The 19,397-nt window shown below is 41.4% G+C and overlaps 1 protein-coding gene across 1 annotated transcript in view; it reads right to left on the bottom strand.

Moving 5' to 3' along the window:
- Positions 1 to 12,685: 12,685 nt before the first annotated feature.
- Positions 12,686 to 19,397, bottom strand: part of LARP4B (La ribonucleoprotein domain family, member 4B) — a 30,903-nt gene continuing 24,191 nt past the window's right edge. The window contains exons 14-16 of the mRNA XM_009878066.1: positions 14,419 to 14,543; positions 13,646 to 13,757; positions 12,686 to 13,083 (exon numbers count right to left, since the gene is read on the bottom strand). Coding sequence (XP_009876368.1) covers positions 12,802 to 13,083; positions 13,646 to 13,757; positions 14,419 to 14,543 — 519 coding nt within the window. The 3' untranslated portion in view covers positions 12,686 to 12,801. The remainder of the gene's footprint in view (positions 13,084 to 13,645; positions 13,758 to 14,418; positions 14,544 to 19,397) is intronic.

Genomic DNA, 19,397 nt, shown 5'->3' with positions numbered 1-19,397 from the left:
GCTTCCCCAGGCGAAGTCTCTTTTGTTAAAAGAGAGCATGATCCATGCTCTTCATTTAGATATCAACACATGAGAACATACTGCAGGCATCTCTGAAGTACTTCATGAAATGACTTTTTGCATCACGAACGACAAACAGCTTTGGCATGTCTCTGGGTAGAAGCTGACATCTTGCAGATAGTTCACTCGGGCCTCCCACAGAGAGGAACACTGAGAAGCAACACGTCGAGCTCTCTGCTGCAAGCTGGTGGGAGAAGGCTGGTGTGCCAGGCTGCGATGCAATTTATGTCCAAGAATATTTGTGTAATTGGACAATCTCCTAAATACTGTAAAATATAAAAAAGATCATACAAATCTTTATCTGATGATTTCTTGCTTTGTAGAAAACACACTGCCTATGGTCAAAGAGAATTGACACTGATAATTTAGTATTTAATGCCACATTTTAGTAATTTTAAGAATCAATAGATAGCATGGCAATTTACTAGCTCTGGCAAATTCCTTTTTTTTTAGCACAGACTGAAGTAAAAGCAGAGTGGTTGAGAGACACTTAGCTGGTTTAGCAACATTGGTGGCTATTTCTTTTGAAAGCCACTCTCCTAAAGGGATATAGCTTTCTCTCTGGACCTCTGGGCTTAGACTCAAGGTTACCACCAGGGAACACGCAATGTGCAGTAACTGACCCCACGTGTGCTCTTTGTCTCTATCAAATTCGAGCTTATGTGAGTTAGCCCTCTTTCACGCAATCCTAGATCAGTGCTGAGAGCAAGAAACAGCAAATGCATCCAGATGATCTCCTTTGAACAGGGCAGCTGAGCCACATCCAAATGACTAAGTTCAGATAAATTGAGTCATCAGATGCCCACTTACAACAAATTAGTTTAGAGTGGCTGCGCTGCATTTGTCAATGGTTTAATGGACTACAAGTGTATTTGTAAGACAGGGCTAATTTCCTAGTCCTTGAAGACGAACACTTTGAGAAAGCAACTGCTCCATCTAGCCAAGTATTCTCAGATGCAGTCAAAAAGGCATTCAGAGCATTTGCTTACTCTGACACAGCTTTTGACCAAGAGTCACTCTTAAGGTTGAAGAGATACAGTCTTTGTTGGTTTTTTTATAATACCTACCACTGAAATAAGTGCCAAAACACCTAAGACACTGTAAATCATGTTGTACAAGTTCTCTGCTTCTTCTCTTTGACCAGATTAAATAGCAGGTGCAATACAAATCAGCACTACTATTACTACTACTACTACAATATTTTCTTATAAACTGGATTTCTAAATTCCAACAGGGAATGATCCTCTTAATTCAGTATCAGCAAAGCATCTCACTTGAGCCTGCTCTGCCCAGAAGAGACATTAAAAAAATGCACCAATTTTTTGCCGATGGCAGGGTCAGGCTGGTGGGGCAGCCGGTCAGCACGACGGGCCAGCCTGGACAACCTCCCTCCATCCCTGGTCACTGTGCTCTGGTGCTGCCAGCACACAGAGGAATTTGCTGTTTTGAAACCCCTCATCACACTAAGAAGCGCAAAAAGCCTTATTCTTCAGCAGTGTAATTATTTTCAGCTTTTCCCTCTTTGTCCTTTCCATTGCCTGTGCTAATGCCCAGATTCCCTCCCTGTGTCCCAGAGGAGCAGGGAAAAGAGCCAGGGTGGCTGGCTGAAGGGTAACAGAGGAGGAGGCTGGGAGTAGGGTAAGGGCAGGACAAACACTGGACGAGATTGCTTGGAAAGGTAGTTTTCATTGTAGAAACAAAATAAACATAATAAATCATCTGTCTGGGCATGGAAGGAACAAAAGCAAGGCAACAGACTCATTTCCTGAAGGCCCTTCTAGACTTTTAATTTTCCCCTACTACGTAGAGGCGACAATCCATACTTTCAAAAATTTAGTGTCTCATAATAGCAGCTACTGCACAGAAGAAAAAAAACAAAAATCAAGTACTCACCAACTCTGAGAAGTGGTGACTGGGATTATAAGCAGTCACTGTGACTCACTTCAGACTTTGGCAAGTGTTGTACAACCCCTTAAAAGAAGTGCACTTAAATTTTCTATGTCTCCAGTTATTCAAAGGCAAAACACAACTAGAATTATTCTCCTCTGTGGGGAGGAGCACTAGAAGGTAGACTGCAGCTGGAGTACTGATAAAAGAAAACCATCAGCAGACTGGAGGCAGCTCAAAGCGGAGCCAGTTCAGAGGAGATCACCAAGGTGGCTGGGGCTGGAGCACTCACCCTGGGCACAGAGGCTGAGGGAGCTGGGCCTGGTCAGCCTGGAGATGAGATGGCTCTGGTGAAACTTACCTGGAGCACCCCCAAACCGATGGGAAGCCACCACGGAATCAGAGCTGGACTCGCTACAGCAGGTGTAAGGGTTTAAAGGAGAAACTCATTCCCCATAAGGGCAGTCAAACATGAGAGCAGATTACCCAGAGAGGTTGTGCAATGCCCATCCTTGAAGGTTTTCGAGACTTAATCAGGTAAAGCCCTGAGAAACCTACTGCCAGCCTCCTTTGAGCAAGGTGTTGGACCAAGAGATCCCTTCAGACCAGAATCACTCTATGCTTCTATAGCTTTTACTGAATCTGCATCTAGGAAAACATTTAATAGGAAATTCACAAACATGCTAGGAGGTGCAGCCACTTCCAAAGCATCGATCAGCTGTTATTCAGGCCACTAAAAAAGTGCTATGCATTTTTATATTAATAAAGAATTGTATCACTTGGCCATTTTCATGTGTGAAACTGAGTTCACAGATCAAGACATACAGCTATAGGTGTCTATACAAGCCATGTATATGTGTGTCCTCATATTTCAGTGGAGCCTGAAATGCTACTCAAGCTGATCAAGATGCAGGATCAAAATTCAGCCGATCAAAATGCAGATGAACAGCTCTCCAGGCTCCATTGCCTATTGATCCAATCTCCACAGACTAAGCAGACAATTTAATTTATGTACATTTGCAAGCCGAGTCCCAACCACTGCCTAGTAGTTTATAACTTAATTTCTATGTATTATATACACATTCCTTGCTCTTTTATGCTGTATTAGCAGACAACAGCCTAACACAATCTCCCATTTAACTGCTTACAAGGCAATTTTACTGTCATTTGCTTGGGAGTTTTTATCATGTTGAGAGCTCAGCCTGATTTTGCAGCTAAGGGTAAGGGATGGGAAAATGTTGTAAGAAACAGGAATCCAATGAAACTTTTAACATCTCTCAATGCAGAAGTGCCTTGCAGTCATGGTGCTCATGTCTCCAGAGAGCATGAGAAGCCCCACCTGGCTAAGCCTGGTGTTCTCTTCCTGGTGCAAAGCACATCATTTCCCCTGCACTCTGCTTTGCTTCTCTATTTACTGGACAGTACCTGTTATTTATTTTTAACCCACCATTTCTTACAGAAATGGAATCAAGCCAGAAAAACATTTTGATGTCCCTGGGAATGCTGCCAAACACCTGAAGGTGGTTGTGGAGCACACCATTAGTCTGAACCACCAGGACTGCCCAGGGCCTGAGGACCTACAAACACGTCCCCACTCAGGACATGCTCAGAGAACTTGGAAAGCAGAAAGAGATTCCCCATCTCCATGCAAGAATCTCATCACACTAGTAAGACTCTATGACTGCTTGGTATTGATCTGGCGATGACAGGTCCCCATGCTGCAATAAAACACCAGCTGCTTCTGACAGTCCTTGGCCCTGCCTATCCAGGGCATTGCTTTGTACTACCTTTGTTCCTAAAAGCACAGCAATGGCAAATATCATAAAATGGTTAATAGTTGGATTAGTTACCCAAGTAACTCAGCTTCTATTTTGACACGCCAGTGGAACAGCTGGATGAAATTTGGGGAAATATTTTGGAAAATTTCTATGGAAAGTGGTAACATTTAACTTCTTACTCAAATTTAGTCATTCAATTCAGATGCTTTAAAATAAGCTATTTAATAATGTGTTTTTTAGAAAGTTCCACCTTTATCACACGCCTTTATCATACCAAACAATAAAAACCACATTGAAAAGTATCTGCTGCGAAGCCAGAACCAAGAAGCCAAACTTTGTCTAGGAAGGGCTCTGAGAGAAGTGGCTCTCACTGGGGATTATATTACTCACGGAACAGTATGATCTGATTTTTTCTGTCAATAGCTAAGCCAAAACAAGGCTATCACCTTTCCCAGCTAGCAGCTGGGTCACAAACCCCCAGACCAGTTGAGGTTGGGAGGGACTGCCGTAAATCATCCAAACCCCTGCTCAGAGCAGGGGCAGGCAGAATGAGTGGATCAGAGCTGTGTCTGGTGAGAATTTGAATATCTCCATAGATAGAGACCCTACAACCTCTCTGGGCAATCCTTAGAGATTAAATAAATAAATAAATAAATAAATAACCCCCGCCCAACCAAAACATGGCTTCTTTTGCCTGAACAGAATTTCCTGTTTCAGTTTGTGCCTAGTGCTTCTTGTCCTGTCACTGGGCACCAGGAAGAGTCTGTCTCCAGCTTTACTCCCCTCATCAGGTAGATACAGATCTCCCCAAGTTGTCTCTTCTCCAGGTTGAATAGTCACAGCTCTCCTTGTACAACAGATGCTCCAAATCCCTCCATCATCTTCACAGTCTTTCACTGGACTCACTCCATTATGCCCATGGACAGGGAAGCCTAAGGCTGGACCCAGCACCCCAGGTGTGGCCTCACCAGTGCTGAGCAGCGGGAAGGGTCACACCTCCCTTGACCTGCTGACAATGCTCCTCCCAGCGCTGCCCAGGATGATGTTGGTTTTCTGTACCCTAAGGGCACATTGCTGGCTTGTGCCCAACTTGTTGCCCACCTGGACCCCCAGGTCCTTTTCTCCAAAGCTGCCTTCCAGCTGGTCATCCCCCACGTGCATGGGGTTATTCCTCACCTGGTGCAGGAATTTGCACATCCCTTTGCTGAACTCCCCCAGATTTCTGTTGGTCCATTTCTCCAGCCTGTCAAGATCACCAAAGACTACAACACTAAGGCCAACAAAACAAATCTTCGATATATCATGGCCAGCTACATCAGCAACTCACCCTCTTACAGTTCAAGAACAACAGAAAGTACAGCTGGAAGTTACAGGAAAAGAGCTAGTGCATCTGGTTTCAGACAATTCTACATCATTTGATGCAGAAACAAAGCCTTTTCACACCAAAACAATGCTGTGTCCTGCGATGTCAGAACCAGCAAAACAGCAGCACCCGCTGCAGCCGAAGCGTGAAGCATGCAATGCCCTGTTTGTGTGACTTGCGAAATCCAGCTCCTCTGTACTTCCCAACCTTCCCATTCTGGAACCACTTGCAGTATCTATACCACCTTTTCCATCTCAGAACTAAAACACAGTTGCAGGGACATCTCTTACGGGTTTTTTTTCCGTGTTTTTTTTGGGTGCTTTTTGTTTTGTTTTTATTTAGTTTTTTTTGTTTTGTTTGGGTTTTGGTGTTGCTTTTTATTATTATTATTTTCAAGCTCAATAATGTGCACTAAACCTGTCACCTAATTTCCATGTATCCAACCCCCTGCAGCTGCCTCCAGATTTTCAAGGCCAGGAGGAAAGCACGCAGCAGCACGCAGGACGGCAGCCAGCATGGCTGAGCTCAGGTCTCCATGGGAAGAGCTAATTCAAACAAAAACTAAAATACAAAGGTTGATCTGAAACAGGATTTGCTACCAAGGAAGCATTTGATTGCTAGTCCAAGTAACAGAATCCCCTGAGAAAATCCCTCTAGCAAATCGGCCACTCCAGTGTCTGCTGTCTGAACCAACAGCTCTCTCCAGCACGTATTTGCCATAGCTTCAAGGCAGGCATCTTCCCCTAGCCACCACGAGCCACACTACAGAAGATTTGCCACTATATAAGAAAGACACAGATTCCAACAAACATAGAAATTAAGAACTTAGTATTAGACAAACACCACAAACCAGCAACAGCTATAAATATTCAAAAACAGAGCATACTTTTTTGAATTTATTGTATATATTAACAGTTTGGGAACATACAGCCTAAGAATTGACACGTCAAGATAATCCTTGAGTACCAGATTTGCTTCGGCAAGTGGGACAAAAAAAAAGCTCCAAACTGAAAGTTTCAAAATGCTGAACCTATTGTATTTCTGAAAAAAGGGTCTAACTCTCTGCAGCAGGGATCAACAGCTGCTGTCTTCCACTAACAGTGCAGCTCTCAAGAAAGATAGCACTGAACCACTAGAAAGGACAACATACCAGGAGAGGAAAAATGACTAAAAAACTTACACATCCTAATTCTAAAGGGAAACAAGACAAAATCCACATTCATTCTCGCAGAGGTGTAAGAGACACCGTAGGCAAGGTTGGCCACAGACACCACAGATCCCCAAGAAGCGTCAGGTACGAAACATCCCCCAGAGAGCACATTAAACTGCTCATCTACAAACCCATTTCCTGCCAATCTGCAACACCACGCAGGGCTGGCTGGAGGGAGCTGCTGTGGTGCACAAGCTGCGTGCCGACATCCCGAGCCAAAGCTCAGCTTCTTGAAGTCAGAGACAAAAAAAAAAAAAAAAAAGGGAGGCAAGAGCAACAGAAGCTTCTCACATGTGCTACAGCCTGTGAGCTGCAGCTGCTGGAAAACTCCTCACCTTGGAGGTGGGCCTGCTGAACCTCCTTCATTCTGCCTGGGCTGACATCTCAAAGTGGCCGGGAGAGTACACATGCAGCTTCGGCTTTGGTTTTGAAAGACATCAGAGACATTTCATTAGGTATCAATAATTCCATCCATGTAGATTTCACAGTTCTTTACAGCTTCGGTATGTGTTGCAGGTGTAGAATTCACCCATTTATCCCTCCTTCCTCAGAGCATCCTTAGCCATGCTAGATTTACTACTACTCTTCAGACACCGTCTGCCTACGGCAAATGGGATGTGAAGTTATCGGACTGCTGGATAATTTCTGCACCATACATGTGTAACACAAGCACAGAAAGCAATTTGCTCTTCAAACTAATGAGAATTTAAGAGAGTTGAGGGGGTGATTTTATCTGACTCCCTTCCCCCAGCACATACAGGTTTTACTCTCCATTTTGCAGAACAACGAACTGCTCCCAAACCAGCTGTGACAAGACTGCAAAGGCTTCTAATAGTCAATTGCCACGAGACAGATTTAAGATTTAGCACATTTACAGCTTGTATATAATAACCAAAAAAGCTAAAGCAAAACCAGATCCTTTCTCCTTCCTCCTTCTCCCCATTGCTAAAATAAGGCTCAAAAATGACAAAGCTCAGTAAGGTGTGCTTGCTCAGGTGAGCATGGCTAAGCCAAGACCTTTTACCTTCTGTTTATCGTAAGCCAATAGTGCACATACTCAAGTTTGCTTCTGCTGCTGTGCAACACTGACCCTGCCAGCATCATTACCACACCAGTCTCTCCTGGGCGCTGCCTGTGTACTCCTGTCCGTTCTCCATTCTGCTGATGGTACAACAGCCCCAGGACCTATTCCAAAAACCCTTCTCAGTTCCTTTCAGCCAGGCCAGCCTGCTGCAGTGCAGGATCTGACAAGACGGACACGGCACGGCTGAGGCAGGCCAGCCTCTTCGCAGCGTTTTTGTGCTTACTTGATGTAACAGTATTCCACACATGCTTCAATAGCAGCAAATTTTTTAAACTTAAGTTGAACACTGAGTTATACAAAAGAAATGTACCCACGCTGAGAGTGGATGTTGCAGGAAATGAGCTACCGTAACTGGATGCCACCAGGGCTCTACACTGCTACACAGCTTATTCTCTCAAAAGCAGAGATGAAGTAGGTAACGTTACTTACAGCTATAAACCAGCAAAATTTGAAATTCAATCATTTCTCAGGCTTAAGTGGTTACACTCGTATAAGCCTGGTCATGACAACCAACTAAATAGGAGGTTTTAACTTCTAGAGGTTTATGAAGCAAAAGCATATTACAAATCTTAAAACATCCTAATTTTTTTTTTCTAAAGAAGCCCTAGGATCAAAATGGAACGAGTCACAGTTTCTGTGACAATAGTAATTTCTGAATACTCAATAGCATATACACTCTTTTTTTTCTCCTCGTGCCCAAGAATAAACAAACCAATTTTTTTCAACATGAATATTGGCGCAGCCATCATCAAACATCACTCTGGATTGGGAAAAAGGGGACACTGCCCGATTTCTGCAAAAGCTGGGGTGGTCCTGAAGAGCCACACTAGGACTATGGCAACATTGCTGACAAATTTCCATGCATTTTTACACTTTTAAGTAATAGAAAACTGAGTTCTAAGGACAGGACACTCCACACTGAAGTGAAAAATCAGTTGTCTTCAACTACTTGTAGTCCATGTCAATAACATTTAACCAACTTCAACATGCAGAAACTCGCAGTGCCCACTGTACACTGGTGCTCCTGTGCTGCCCTATTTTGTTGAGCAAACAGTAGTTGGAAAATAAAGCAGCAAGCAGCCTAACCTGTCCACAACCTTACAGAACATCCAGCCTGAGGAATAAAACTGCAATACATCCCAAGATGCTTATAAAACAAGGGACCTGTTAGTACCTCCATGCTTACATCCATTGTTAAAACTTGGACAGATAAAGCCGAGTAAGAGAAAAACCTAAAAAAAGACGAAAAAGGGTTTTAAGTATTTCTAAAATAGATTCTTTACTAAGAGGAAGGATATCCCAGAAGCATTTACTTCCAAAACAAGCCACAGCCAAAAATAATCCCAGGACATCTCTGGATTTAAGAGTCAAAGCACTAACCCAAACATTAAAATCCACATTCAGGATCAACCCACCACCTTATCTATGACTTTGAGGAAACCACTAATGAAGGTAACCTCCAGTAAATAAACCATCAAATGAGCTTTTTTTTTGTTTTTAAAAAAGCTAAGCAGTCATAGTTACCCAGTAAGAGACAGATATTGCTGCCTTCAGAATTGTATTATAGGTGTTCTTGCTGCTGCTACATAGCCTGAGGTGATAGCCACAATAGCTGTGCTGAACCATAAAGCAAGCAAAGATTTTTCTTCCCCAAAATTAGAAATACACAATTTCCAAAAATGGGAGCAAAAGACAAAAGGTAATGAAAAATGCTGCTGAAGAAAGGTTTAATTAAAAAAAATCAGGAATTCAACAGTGCCTAAATCTTTATTTTTCATAACCTACATATTTTTTTTTCAAATTAGACAGTTTTACATTTTATGACACAAAAGGAAACTTAAATTACTGATAGTTTACATGTAAGCTTGATTCCAGTCTTAATGGAAGAAGAACAAAAACAAAAACCCTCAAGAAGGCTCCCGTATTACACTTCTATTTCGTGAATTGGCAGCTGTTAGGTCTCCTTAGAAATCTTCGATTGTCTGCTGCTATTAGTGTAATAGGTTACAAAGCACATGAAAATCCCTACCTGTAGCTAGCTGAAGGAGATACAGAGATAGGAATGCACCATCACAGTCAGCTGTTGCTCCCGATACACCGCACCATGCTCAGACACGGGCCCTTCTACACCAACTGCTCAAGTCTTTGGCCAAAAATGCAGCTTTTTTAAAAAAAAAAAAAAAAAAAAAAAATCAATCTGCCGCTGTTTGCAGGTTCCTAAGTGGCAAATGACAGTGTCACGGGCAGGGAGGACTGATCTGAAACAATATTAAGTTTTAAAAGCAGCCTTTGTTGTTTGTGGTGTTTTTTTAAATTCCTAGAAGAGTCTCAGATCCCATTTTGACTTTTCAAAATAAAAAGCATCACCACACAGGCCTACAAGGTAAAATGCCAATTTTAATTACTGTATTCCCGAACCTTTAACTCAGCTACTGCTTTGGGGAGATTTTTTTTATATTTTAGAAGTCACGTTTTAATCTCGCTATGTATCGTAGCAACAGTCTGCATGCAACTTCACAACTCTACTCTGAAAACTCCATTTTATCACTGAGTGGAAAAAAGAAAAATAAATCTGAAAGTAAGGATAAGTTGTATATTACACAGCTATTTGGTGTGTCACTTTTTTTTCTTTTTTTAAAAATAAAAAAAGCTATAAAAACCATATGAGAGAAGGTTTAAACTTTCAATGCAACAGACTGTTGCTGGGTAAGCAGTAATTACAGTGTATTGACCTAGCACAAATGGCAGCAGAATACATTAGAACAGCACAACACATCCCGCTGGTCTCCACAGATTACCTTCGGTACCAGTTGAGTTTTTACGACCAGCTGTACACAGTCGCTGGGAGGAACCACTCACGATTGTTTGCAGCTGGTCAAAAGCCTTTCACTTGCAGCAGACAAACAAAATGAATCATACAGCTGGCCTACACCATACACAAATCTAGCTACCGCTTTCACTGCCGCTGGGGAAAGGAGAGTCGTATTAAAAATCCAAGCACAGAACTAGTCAAGCAGTTTTGGTGGTGTCGTCAGAGTTCTATCTCCTCCCACAGAATTCACAAAGTGCGCTTTTCGGAAAAAACAAAAAAAAACACAAAAAAAAATAATCAACAGATTCCAGCATGCCTTGTTTTGACCAAATCTGCAGCATAGAAGAGGCTGGATTTAAAAGGTCAACTAGTCACCAATTGATGCTTGTAACAGGAAATTTATCAGGAGTCAACTTCTATAGTTACTTTACAGTTCTACAAATCATACACTAAGGAGAGCACTGATATTCTTGAAAGCAGACAAATAAGCTTCAGTGTATAGTTTTGTAGCAGTTTAAAAAGTTTTTTTTCCCAATTAAATTTGATTTTATTAATGACTTAAAATTACAGTTTGACTGCTGAAATTCACTATTTACATTGTAGAACACTTTTGAATTTAAATCGCTTGGTTTTAGAGGGTCTTAGGAAAATATTTGAGGGCTTTCAAATAAGACTTTCATTCCATTTCCCTTTTGCAGTGAAGAGGCAGAGTCAGTTCAGCACACCAGAATAAAAATAAGAAAAAGAAAAAACAACAAATTAAAGTAATATTCAAACCACAACATTTAGTTTATCTACATCCAGCTCAACAGCAACATTTATAATATCAATAATTTTTATCAGATTTTTTCTTTAGGGTACCTTTTTATATGTTCTGATTATTTACAACTGTACAAGCAAAGCACACACTTCCAAGTGCACATATTTAATACAGTATTGACTATTTGCATTTACAGGTTTTTCAACAATCTGAAAAAGATCAACTGTGTAAGATCTTTAAGGTATATTACAAAAACTGCTGCTAGTTCCTGTACTACAGTATGTTTACCCAGTAAGACCAGTGACAATAGATACATACTGTAACTGAGTAATTCTGTATTCCACTCACACTAACCCTCCACAGGGTCAGACCTCATTAACTCTAAGCTGTCTTGTACAAAAGTTAAGGCAAAGTCATTTTCAAGTTTAAATAAAATTCAAGTCTTTAAATATTGGATGGAAATAATTCTTTAAAAAAATCAGTTGTTTAAATAAACATTTTTGCGGAATAAACTGTACTGTCATAGTCTGCAGGAATGAGTTTTGTCCGAACTTCCTGCAGTTTAAACACTTAAAGAAAATCTTTAGGCATTTTAAAACAAAAATAATTTATATTCAACTTTATTAGAAACTTGCTAATTTAGTGCATCCTTGTCCTTCAGAAAGCGCATCACTTCTAAAGTAAATAAGTGTGAGAAACCTCATCCCAGAGGTAAATATCAGGGATCTTTTCTTCTACCACACAAACCAAACACCATTATCTCACGTCTTGAAAAGAATTTCAATCCATATGCCAATGCTTGTAGTTACAGGAAGATGTCAACGCAAGGCTGACTAAGATATGAACTCTTTCAAAGAGCACTTGGGGCTGAGTTTAAAAAAAAAAAAAAAGTCTACACAGAGCACAGGGGTAACCAGAACATACAGCGCTGACTCAGTTAACTCCCTTACAAGCACAGGGAAGCTCAGGTTATCACAAGAAAGCAACAGGGCTTTCTCCTGATAGCATCCACTAACAGGCTTCACCACCATAGAAGCTCACAGACTTAATTCTTTCTATTCACAATGTGCTTTGTATTTGCAAATTATAACATCCATTTTATTCTGGAGTGAGAAGATGGTTACTTGCTTGCAGTAAGTCAAAAAAGGAAACATTTCAGAAAGACTGCTATGGTGCTCTGTAGGATTCATTTTGTGTGTGCAAAACATGAACAAAAAATTAAATTCTTAAAAACGCTAGAAACAACTACTTTTTTAACCTAAAAGTGCAAGTTCATTTGCTGACACTTAGTACAGCAGCCCAATAATAATAAAAAAAAAATCTTCAAAGTCACATACTAATTTGTAAAATATATCTACTTCCTTGCACTCTACACACTAGCTGCCGTTATCAGTCTTTTTGGACACTTTAGATATGTACTTGCAGACCAGTTTATTAAAAATATTGCATTGCAGCAGCACATTTCTGCTTAACAGTTTAGAAAAAACTCACTGTACAGAGCTTGCACTCACACAGCCACAGAGAGGCTTAATAAAAAGTTGATTTCTTTTTAAAGACAAATATTTTACATCTTGAAAAAAATAATCACACTAAGCTTCACCTCCAATTAAGCACCAACCTAAATGTAAGGTTTAGAACAACTATCCAGAAATATCCAGAAAAAATAGAATGTTTGTTCAAGAGGGGGGAAAAAGTATTTCACAGAAAAATAACTTGCAGGCATTGTTATATGCCTAGTATCACTGCAAGCTCCTAACCAGCAACTCATTCTCAGGCATCTTTATTGGGAACATGGGTTTAATTTGTGGGAAGCAGACCTCTTCTCAAATCCCTCCCAGGCGTTAGCTTCACTGAGGAGATTTTGGAGGGGTATTCTGTTCTTTATTTACGCGTTTGCCAACGGCTGGAGGGGATGATCTGCGTCCTGACTGTCTCCTCTGGTCTTTGGGTTGTCCAGGATGTGACTTTGCAGGAGGAGGTTCTCTGTTTTTCTCTATTGTTTCTGTGGGCTTTCTTTCCTCTTTCCCACATGCTACAGTGTTTGGCTTCTGTTCTTTCTGGGGTTGCAATGTAGGAGGATCCTTAGTTGTTCTCTGGCAAATTTCTGCATAACTAGGTTTTCGCAGTTCCTGCGAAATCAAAAGCAAACAGGACAGCAGAGTTAAAGAAAGCACCTTAAGGAAAAATCTTTTATTTTATGAACAGAAGAGGTAAAAACTTTTGACCCAAAACACCGTCGTGCTAAAACATGTGGGTGAGAGCTTGAGTATCAAGTTTACAGAAGCTGTACAGACCCAGTAAGGTTCAAGACAAGGTAAAATGCAACACAGTATGCTGGAAAAAGGGGATAGCGGGGTAGGGCAAAACACTGACTCAAGCAAACTCTAGAACAGCTGGAAGACAACGAGTACTCTGGTTTAAATATCAACATCAGTATTAATGTTTTTACCTCAAGGACACTACCAAGAAGAGAATTCAGATAAAGTTATCAATCACATGACTACCTTGACCACTTTTGCACTATTAATTGCGTAATTGGATCACGCAAATAACCACGAAGCCACCAACATGCAAATTTAAGGACACTGGAGCTTACATGACTAAGCATCTCTGGGTAGCAACAGAAGCAATATCCTATTAAACACATCAAACCGGATCATTAAGAGAAAGTGAAGTAATAAGGTCACTTACTATGGCAGCCCCATTGACTTGTACCGATTTACATGCAGTACTGAGTGTGGAAGAAGAAAGCCTTTCTGTACTCTGTGTCTCTCTCGGCTGTTTATCCACAACCTTGGAGTCTCTGTAAACATCCAGCAGGAAGCAACGCTCATGAAAAATGAAACATCACAATATACTGATAATCTAATAATGGGTCTGAAACTTTTTTTTACTGTTAGAAAGTTATGGCTGTAATTTGCCTAGCACATTATGACTGGCATTGCATTTAAAAACACTATCAAATATTAAGAAAATAAAAATATTCCTGTGGAACTTGACAGTACCTGTAATTTGTGACATTTGGACAGCATTTGCTTATTCAGTTATCGTACTCCTGTTAGTCACACACCTCAATTTGACTTGCAGGTTCCAAAACAGTCTTACTGAAATCTTTATTTATTGTATTGACAATGGTACTGCCCACACCATCATGGGTTTTCCCTTTATGCTTCAAAGCTTTCTAAATACAAGATAGTAAGGTAGTCATTAAACTTTTAAATACGTGCACAGACTAAAATACAGCACTAAACTTTTGTCTGCTAAATGACTATGACTGAATCACTATTATGATGCTGTTTAGAAATCAAGCTTTATTGCCTTTACTACAATACACAACAAAATATTATCTGTCATTGATTAAAATTTTAATAGCTGTTTACAGTGTTCCACCTAGCCTTCTGATGACAGAAAATGCAAATGTGATTCACAGAAGAATAATTACAACCACGTAATTAAGTGCTTACTCAGAAGACTGGGATGGCGAAGGAGACCTCTCAAACGTCCTGGGCAATGGAGAAGAAACTGGCAATAACGGCTCTCGAGGAATTCCCAGTGGAATAGTGTTCGTACTTGCATCCACATTAACATTCTGGAGGAGGAAAAAAAGAATGGCAATCATAATATCCAGTTAATATAGCTTGCCTGTAAAATAACACATTCAGGGAACAGTTTGTAAATTAATTGGCGACAGCCAACGCAGCTTCACTAGGGTCAAGCCATGCCTGACAAATTTGGTGGCCTTCTACAACAGGGTTATAGTCTCATTGGATAAAGGAAGAGCAATTGACATCATCCACCTGGACTTGTGCAAAGCTCTGACACTGTCCCACACGACATCCTTGTCTCTAAGTTGAGGAGATGTGGCTTTGACAGTGACCAAGGAACTGGCAGGTTGGTAACAGCTGAGTAGCTGTAGTTGATGCCCAAGTGGAGTGATGCCTCAGTGCTAAGTGGTGTTCCTCAGGGGTCAGTACTGGGACAGGTGCTGTCCAACATCATCAGCAACACGGACAGTGGGACTGAATGCACCCTCAGCAAGTTTGCCGATGACACCCAGCTGCGTGGTGCGGTTTACACACTGGAGGGAAGGGATCTGGACAGGCTTGAGAGGTGGTGGGACCGTGCAAACCTCACGAAGCTCAACAAGTCCAAGTGCAAGATCCTACTACACCTGGGTTGAGGTAATCTCAAGCACAAATACAGGCTGTGTGACGAGCAGATTGAGAGCAGTCCTGGGGAGAAGGACTTGGGGGCATCGGTGGATGAAAACCTGAGTATAAGCCAGCAATGTGTGCTCACAGCTCCGAAAGTCAATCTCATCCTGGGCTGCATCAAAAGAACCGCAGCTAGCAGGCCCCTCTGCTCTGCTCTTGTGAAACCCCACCTGCAGTGCTGTATTCAGCTCTGGGGCCTGCAGCTTAAGACAGACATGGACCTGTTGGAGTGACTCCAGAGGAGGGCCACAAAGATGATCAAGGGGTTGAAGCACCTCCCATACGAGGACAGGCTGTGAGTTGGGGCTGTTCAGCCTGGAGAAAAGAAAGCTCTGTGGAGACCTTATAGCAGCCTCCCAGTATTTAAAGTGGGCCTGCAGGAAAGAAGGAGAGGGACCCTTTGTCAAGGAATGTAGTGAGAGGACAAGGGTAACAGTTTTGAACTGCAAGACAGTAGATTCAGATTAGACATTACGAAGAAATTCTTTACTATGAGGGTGGTGAGACACTGGAGCAGGTTGCCAAAGGAGGCTGTGGATGCCCCAGCCCTGGGAGTGTCCAAGACCAGGCTGGATGGGCCTTTGAACAACCTGGTCTAGTGGGAGGTGTCCCTGCCCATAGCAGAGGGGTTAGACCTACATGATCTTTAAGGTCTCTTCCAACCCAGGCCATTCCATGACTCTATGAAGCTTATTTATAGGGGTATATTATGTACAGGAAGATACAGAAGGATGCAATATATCTATTGTAACAATTAAGTTTTCTTCCTTTACAATTATCTAGAAACATAAACAAATCACATACTGTGGCTCTTTCCCAAAAAAGTTGGAAACTTAGCTCCTTTTGGGACATATCTGGATGACAAAATTACTTCTTTCAGCCTGGGAATTTTGCACCTACTTGTGGTAAAGTAGACTTTGCACCTGTTCACATAAGCATAGTTAGCCTATTAAGACAAAACTCCCCTAGACTTATGCACCAAGAACTGTCTTCTTCAAAGATTTAACACACTCTAATAGCTGATGCTAGAAAAACCTTACCCTTAAAAAAACAACCCCCTAAAAAAAACATCCCAAAAGCCCCAAAACAACCCAAAACCAATATCCAACAAAAATCACTGAAGTTTTTGCAAACCGGGATACAACCATCATTTAGAAGTTCCTTTCTTTTGCTTTAGTGTGATTTGCCACCAGGCAAAGAGGCTTTTTCCATAGCCCTCAAAATTTTCTGCTAGTGCCAGGCTATATTGTGCTTCCAGATAAATGCCAAATAGGTTCAAGATGCATGTACCAATTTGTCACCAAATAAGAGAAAGAGGACTTTGTATCTTGTAAAAACTTATTTCTGACATTTATAACCATTCTGTTTGCTTTAACAAGTGCTGTGGTTTTTGTGTTGCTTTTGACCTGTCTGACTCAAGAACCAGAACAGATTCCAGTAAGCAGAAGGGAGAGCAATGAGACAACAAGGACAGAAGGAACAAGATAATCACCCCTTTACCCCAGCACAGCCACCACTCAAAGGTCATAATACACAAGACTCCTGTGGTCACTGTCAGAAAGGAAAGCTGTATTTGATGACATTGCTTTAAATCAGGCAGCACAGCATACTGCAGTTGATCTAAGCCTAGCTCTACTCAAAGTACAAGTAAAATCATAAAAGGTGGATGTTTAGAAATAAAAAACCAGCTTCTAGTTTTACTCACTATAACAGCATATGCAAAGTCTTGAAACCACAAATTACTGAGTATTCTGGTCCAAGTTCATCAAAACGTGTAAGTACATGGTTTAGTGTTAACAGCTTCAAGTCACGCAAATGTTCTGCTCCTAGGCCAAAACACTCAACCCCAGACCTGACAGCGCTGCAGCTTCCTAGTTAGAAAATGTGGGATGATGAACATCTACCATGCCCCAGAACTACATCTAGAGGAGCATCACAAAGTAAAGAGCATGAAGACACAATGCTTGGATAACAACTGCTGGAAATTATACAACCTAAATTCACTCAGCTTCTATACACCAGGCTTGCCCATTTATAAAACAAGAGTAGCTTAACTCTACATCAGGTGACACGAAAAAGTGTTGTGACCAAGGCGAAAAGCTCTCTGTATACCTTGGCGAGATTCTAAGATTAACTCCAACACTTTGTAGCAGAACACAGTCACACTTCAGAGCCAGCTGCCGTGTAATTTTATTCCTTATTAATGCCAACAAGATAGTGCAATCCTTTTCTTCCACACAATGGTACAGACTAACTCATGCAAGACAGACGAAGAAATTAGGAAATCAAAGGAAGCTTTTTGATGTGCCAGCACATTGCACTATCATAATAGCAGTCAGGCACTGAGGTTTTAAGACTGTCTCTACAGAGAGCTGTAAGTTCTTTACAGTAAGTACAGGGCAAAGCAAGCTCTAGATTTGTAATGGGAGGAACAATGCGTTTTCAGCTGCAATGTCAATAGCAAGTGCTGGAATCATACTCAAACCTGAAATCGATAGTAAAAAACCACTTCAGAAATAACAGAGACAAAATACTTCAAAAAAAGATAGAACTTGGCCAAGAACTGACAACAGTCTGGCTGACAATGAGTTAAACAATGCTCTTAAAACACTGTTGTCCTGGTCTGAGCTAAAGAGAACCAATTCTGCTCAATGGTTTTAATTCTCAGCTCAGCCTCTTCTAAGAGGCTGCACTTTGTGAAGCTAAGAGTGTTTTTTAGCAGACACTGTCTGCTACTAGAAGTGAACACCTGTTGTTTATAGTTACTACCTGGGATTGGTATGCAGAGACACTCTTCCTTATACTTATTCCTGTAGTGACCAAGGTCACTGCTCGATCTCATGTGCCACGCTGGGAGTGCTGGGAAGTGATGGGTTGCAACTCCAGGGAGTAATGGAAAGGACAGGTGACCAACAACAGCATTCCATTGCATGTATGTAACCTTCAGTATAGAGCTGAGGATCACAGGGGTTAAGTACTCCTTTTTTCTTCAATGGTCAGTATCCAAGGAGGACTCCATGCAATCTTTTGCCTTTGATCCTGATCTCGAGTTCTCAAACCCAGCTTCTGCGTCCAGCTCCCCTCTGCTGCGGAGCCTGGGGCTCTCCTGGTGCCGCCTGCTCTGCAGCATCAGTGGGAATTACTATTAAAGGGAGGGGGAGTCAGGTTTGATATTGGTTTTGTACCTCTTTGTATACAGTTCATTATTTTCATTATTTCCGTATTAGCATCATCATTGTTTTATTAAAGCTGTTTGAGTTTTCCAATCAGCAAGTCTCTCTGCTTTATTCCCTTTCTCTTCCCATTTGGGGAGAAAAAGGGATTAGAGAGCATCTGTCAGCATTCAGTGGCCAGTGCAGCCCTAACCCTCAACAACTGTCTCACACATCCCCCTTAAATTCAAACCTGGAATGTTAATTGTCCCTGTTACCATTTGCAGGAGACAGACAGCTTGTCTGCAAATCGCTGCTTCAGGTGCAGGCTGCCCTGCTGCTTCCTCTTTCCTTTACTAAAATACCCTCCCTACCCACCCTGGATATGTGGGCACCAAAGAAAACACTTCTGCAACAGACTGTTTTACAGAGACAAGACACAAGAGAGATTCTGGTGTTTCATCAGGTCACTTTGCACAGCTATATCCAGGGTTTAACTTGTTGTTTTCTAGCTGTGCCACAACTGAACAAGTTAAATCAGAGCTAGCAAAAGAAAAAAATACAAACAGTACAGACTTCTGTAGCCTAGACTGTTGCACAGGGTTATATGAGTCCTGATGGAGAGGAACATACTGTCACTCACAGATGGCACGGTAGAGACAGTTCTAAGAATGAAATCTATGAACAGCTACTGAACATTAATTTTCAACTGCATCTCTACTACATCTAGAAAGCAGTGGTTGCCAAGTCATTCTGATGTATTTTTATCTCTCCAAGCAATATGACAAGATAACACTGGGATCCAGCTGGTTTTGGTAACAGTTCTTGTTCCAGCTATGATGCCTAGTGTACTGCCATTATGTAAGCAGCTTCTTCCTATTTCAGTGCTTAAAAGTTTGTCTCTGTCACTTTAAAGTGGTTTATATACAACTTGGAAGTCTGACTTTCAAACTGAAGGGAAATTTATCACATCTTTCACCTGAGTCTATCAAAAAGCCTGAGACAATCATGAACAGCAAAGAGCAAATTTTCTAATCTCTGCTATTAACATCTCCTTGTACTGGCGCTCATATTCCA

Source organism: Apaloderma vittatum, unplaced genomic scaffold, assembly GCF_000703405.1.
Source record: "Apaloderma vittatum isolate BGI_N311 unplaced genomic scaffold, ASM70340v1 scaffold10641, whole genome shotgun sequence".
Classification (NCBI taxonomy): domain Eukaryota; kingdom Metazoa; phylum Chordata; class Aves; order Trogoniformes; family Trogonidae; genus Apaloderma; species Apaloderma vittatum.
The sequence above is the reverse complement of the archived record's forward strand: the minus strand, read 5'-3'. Positions and strand labels throughout refer to the sequence as shown.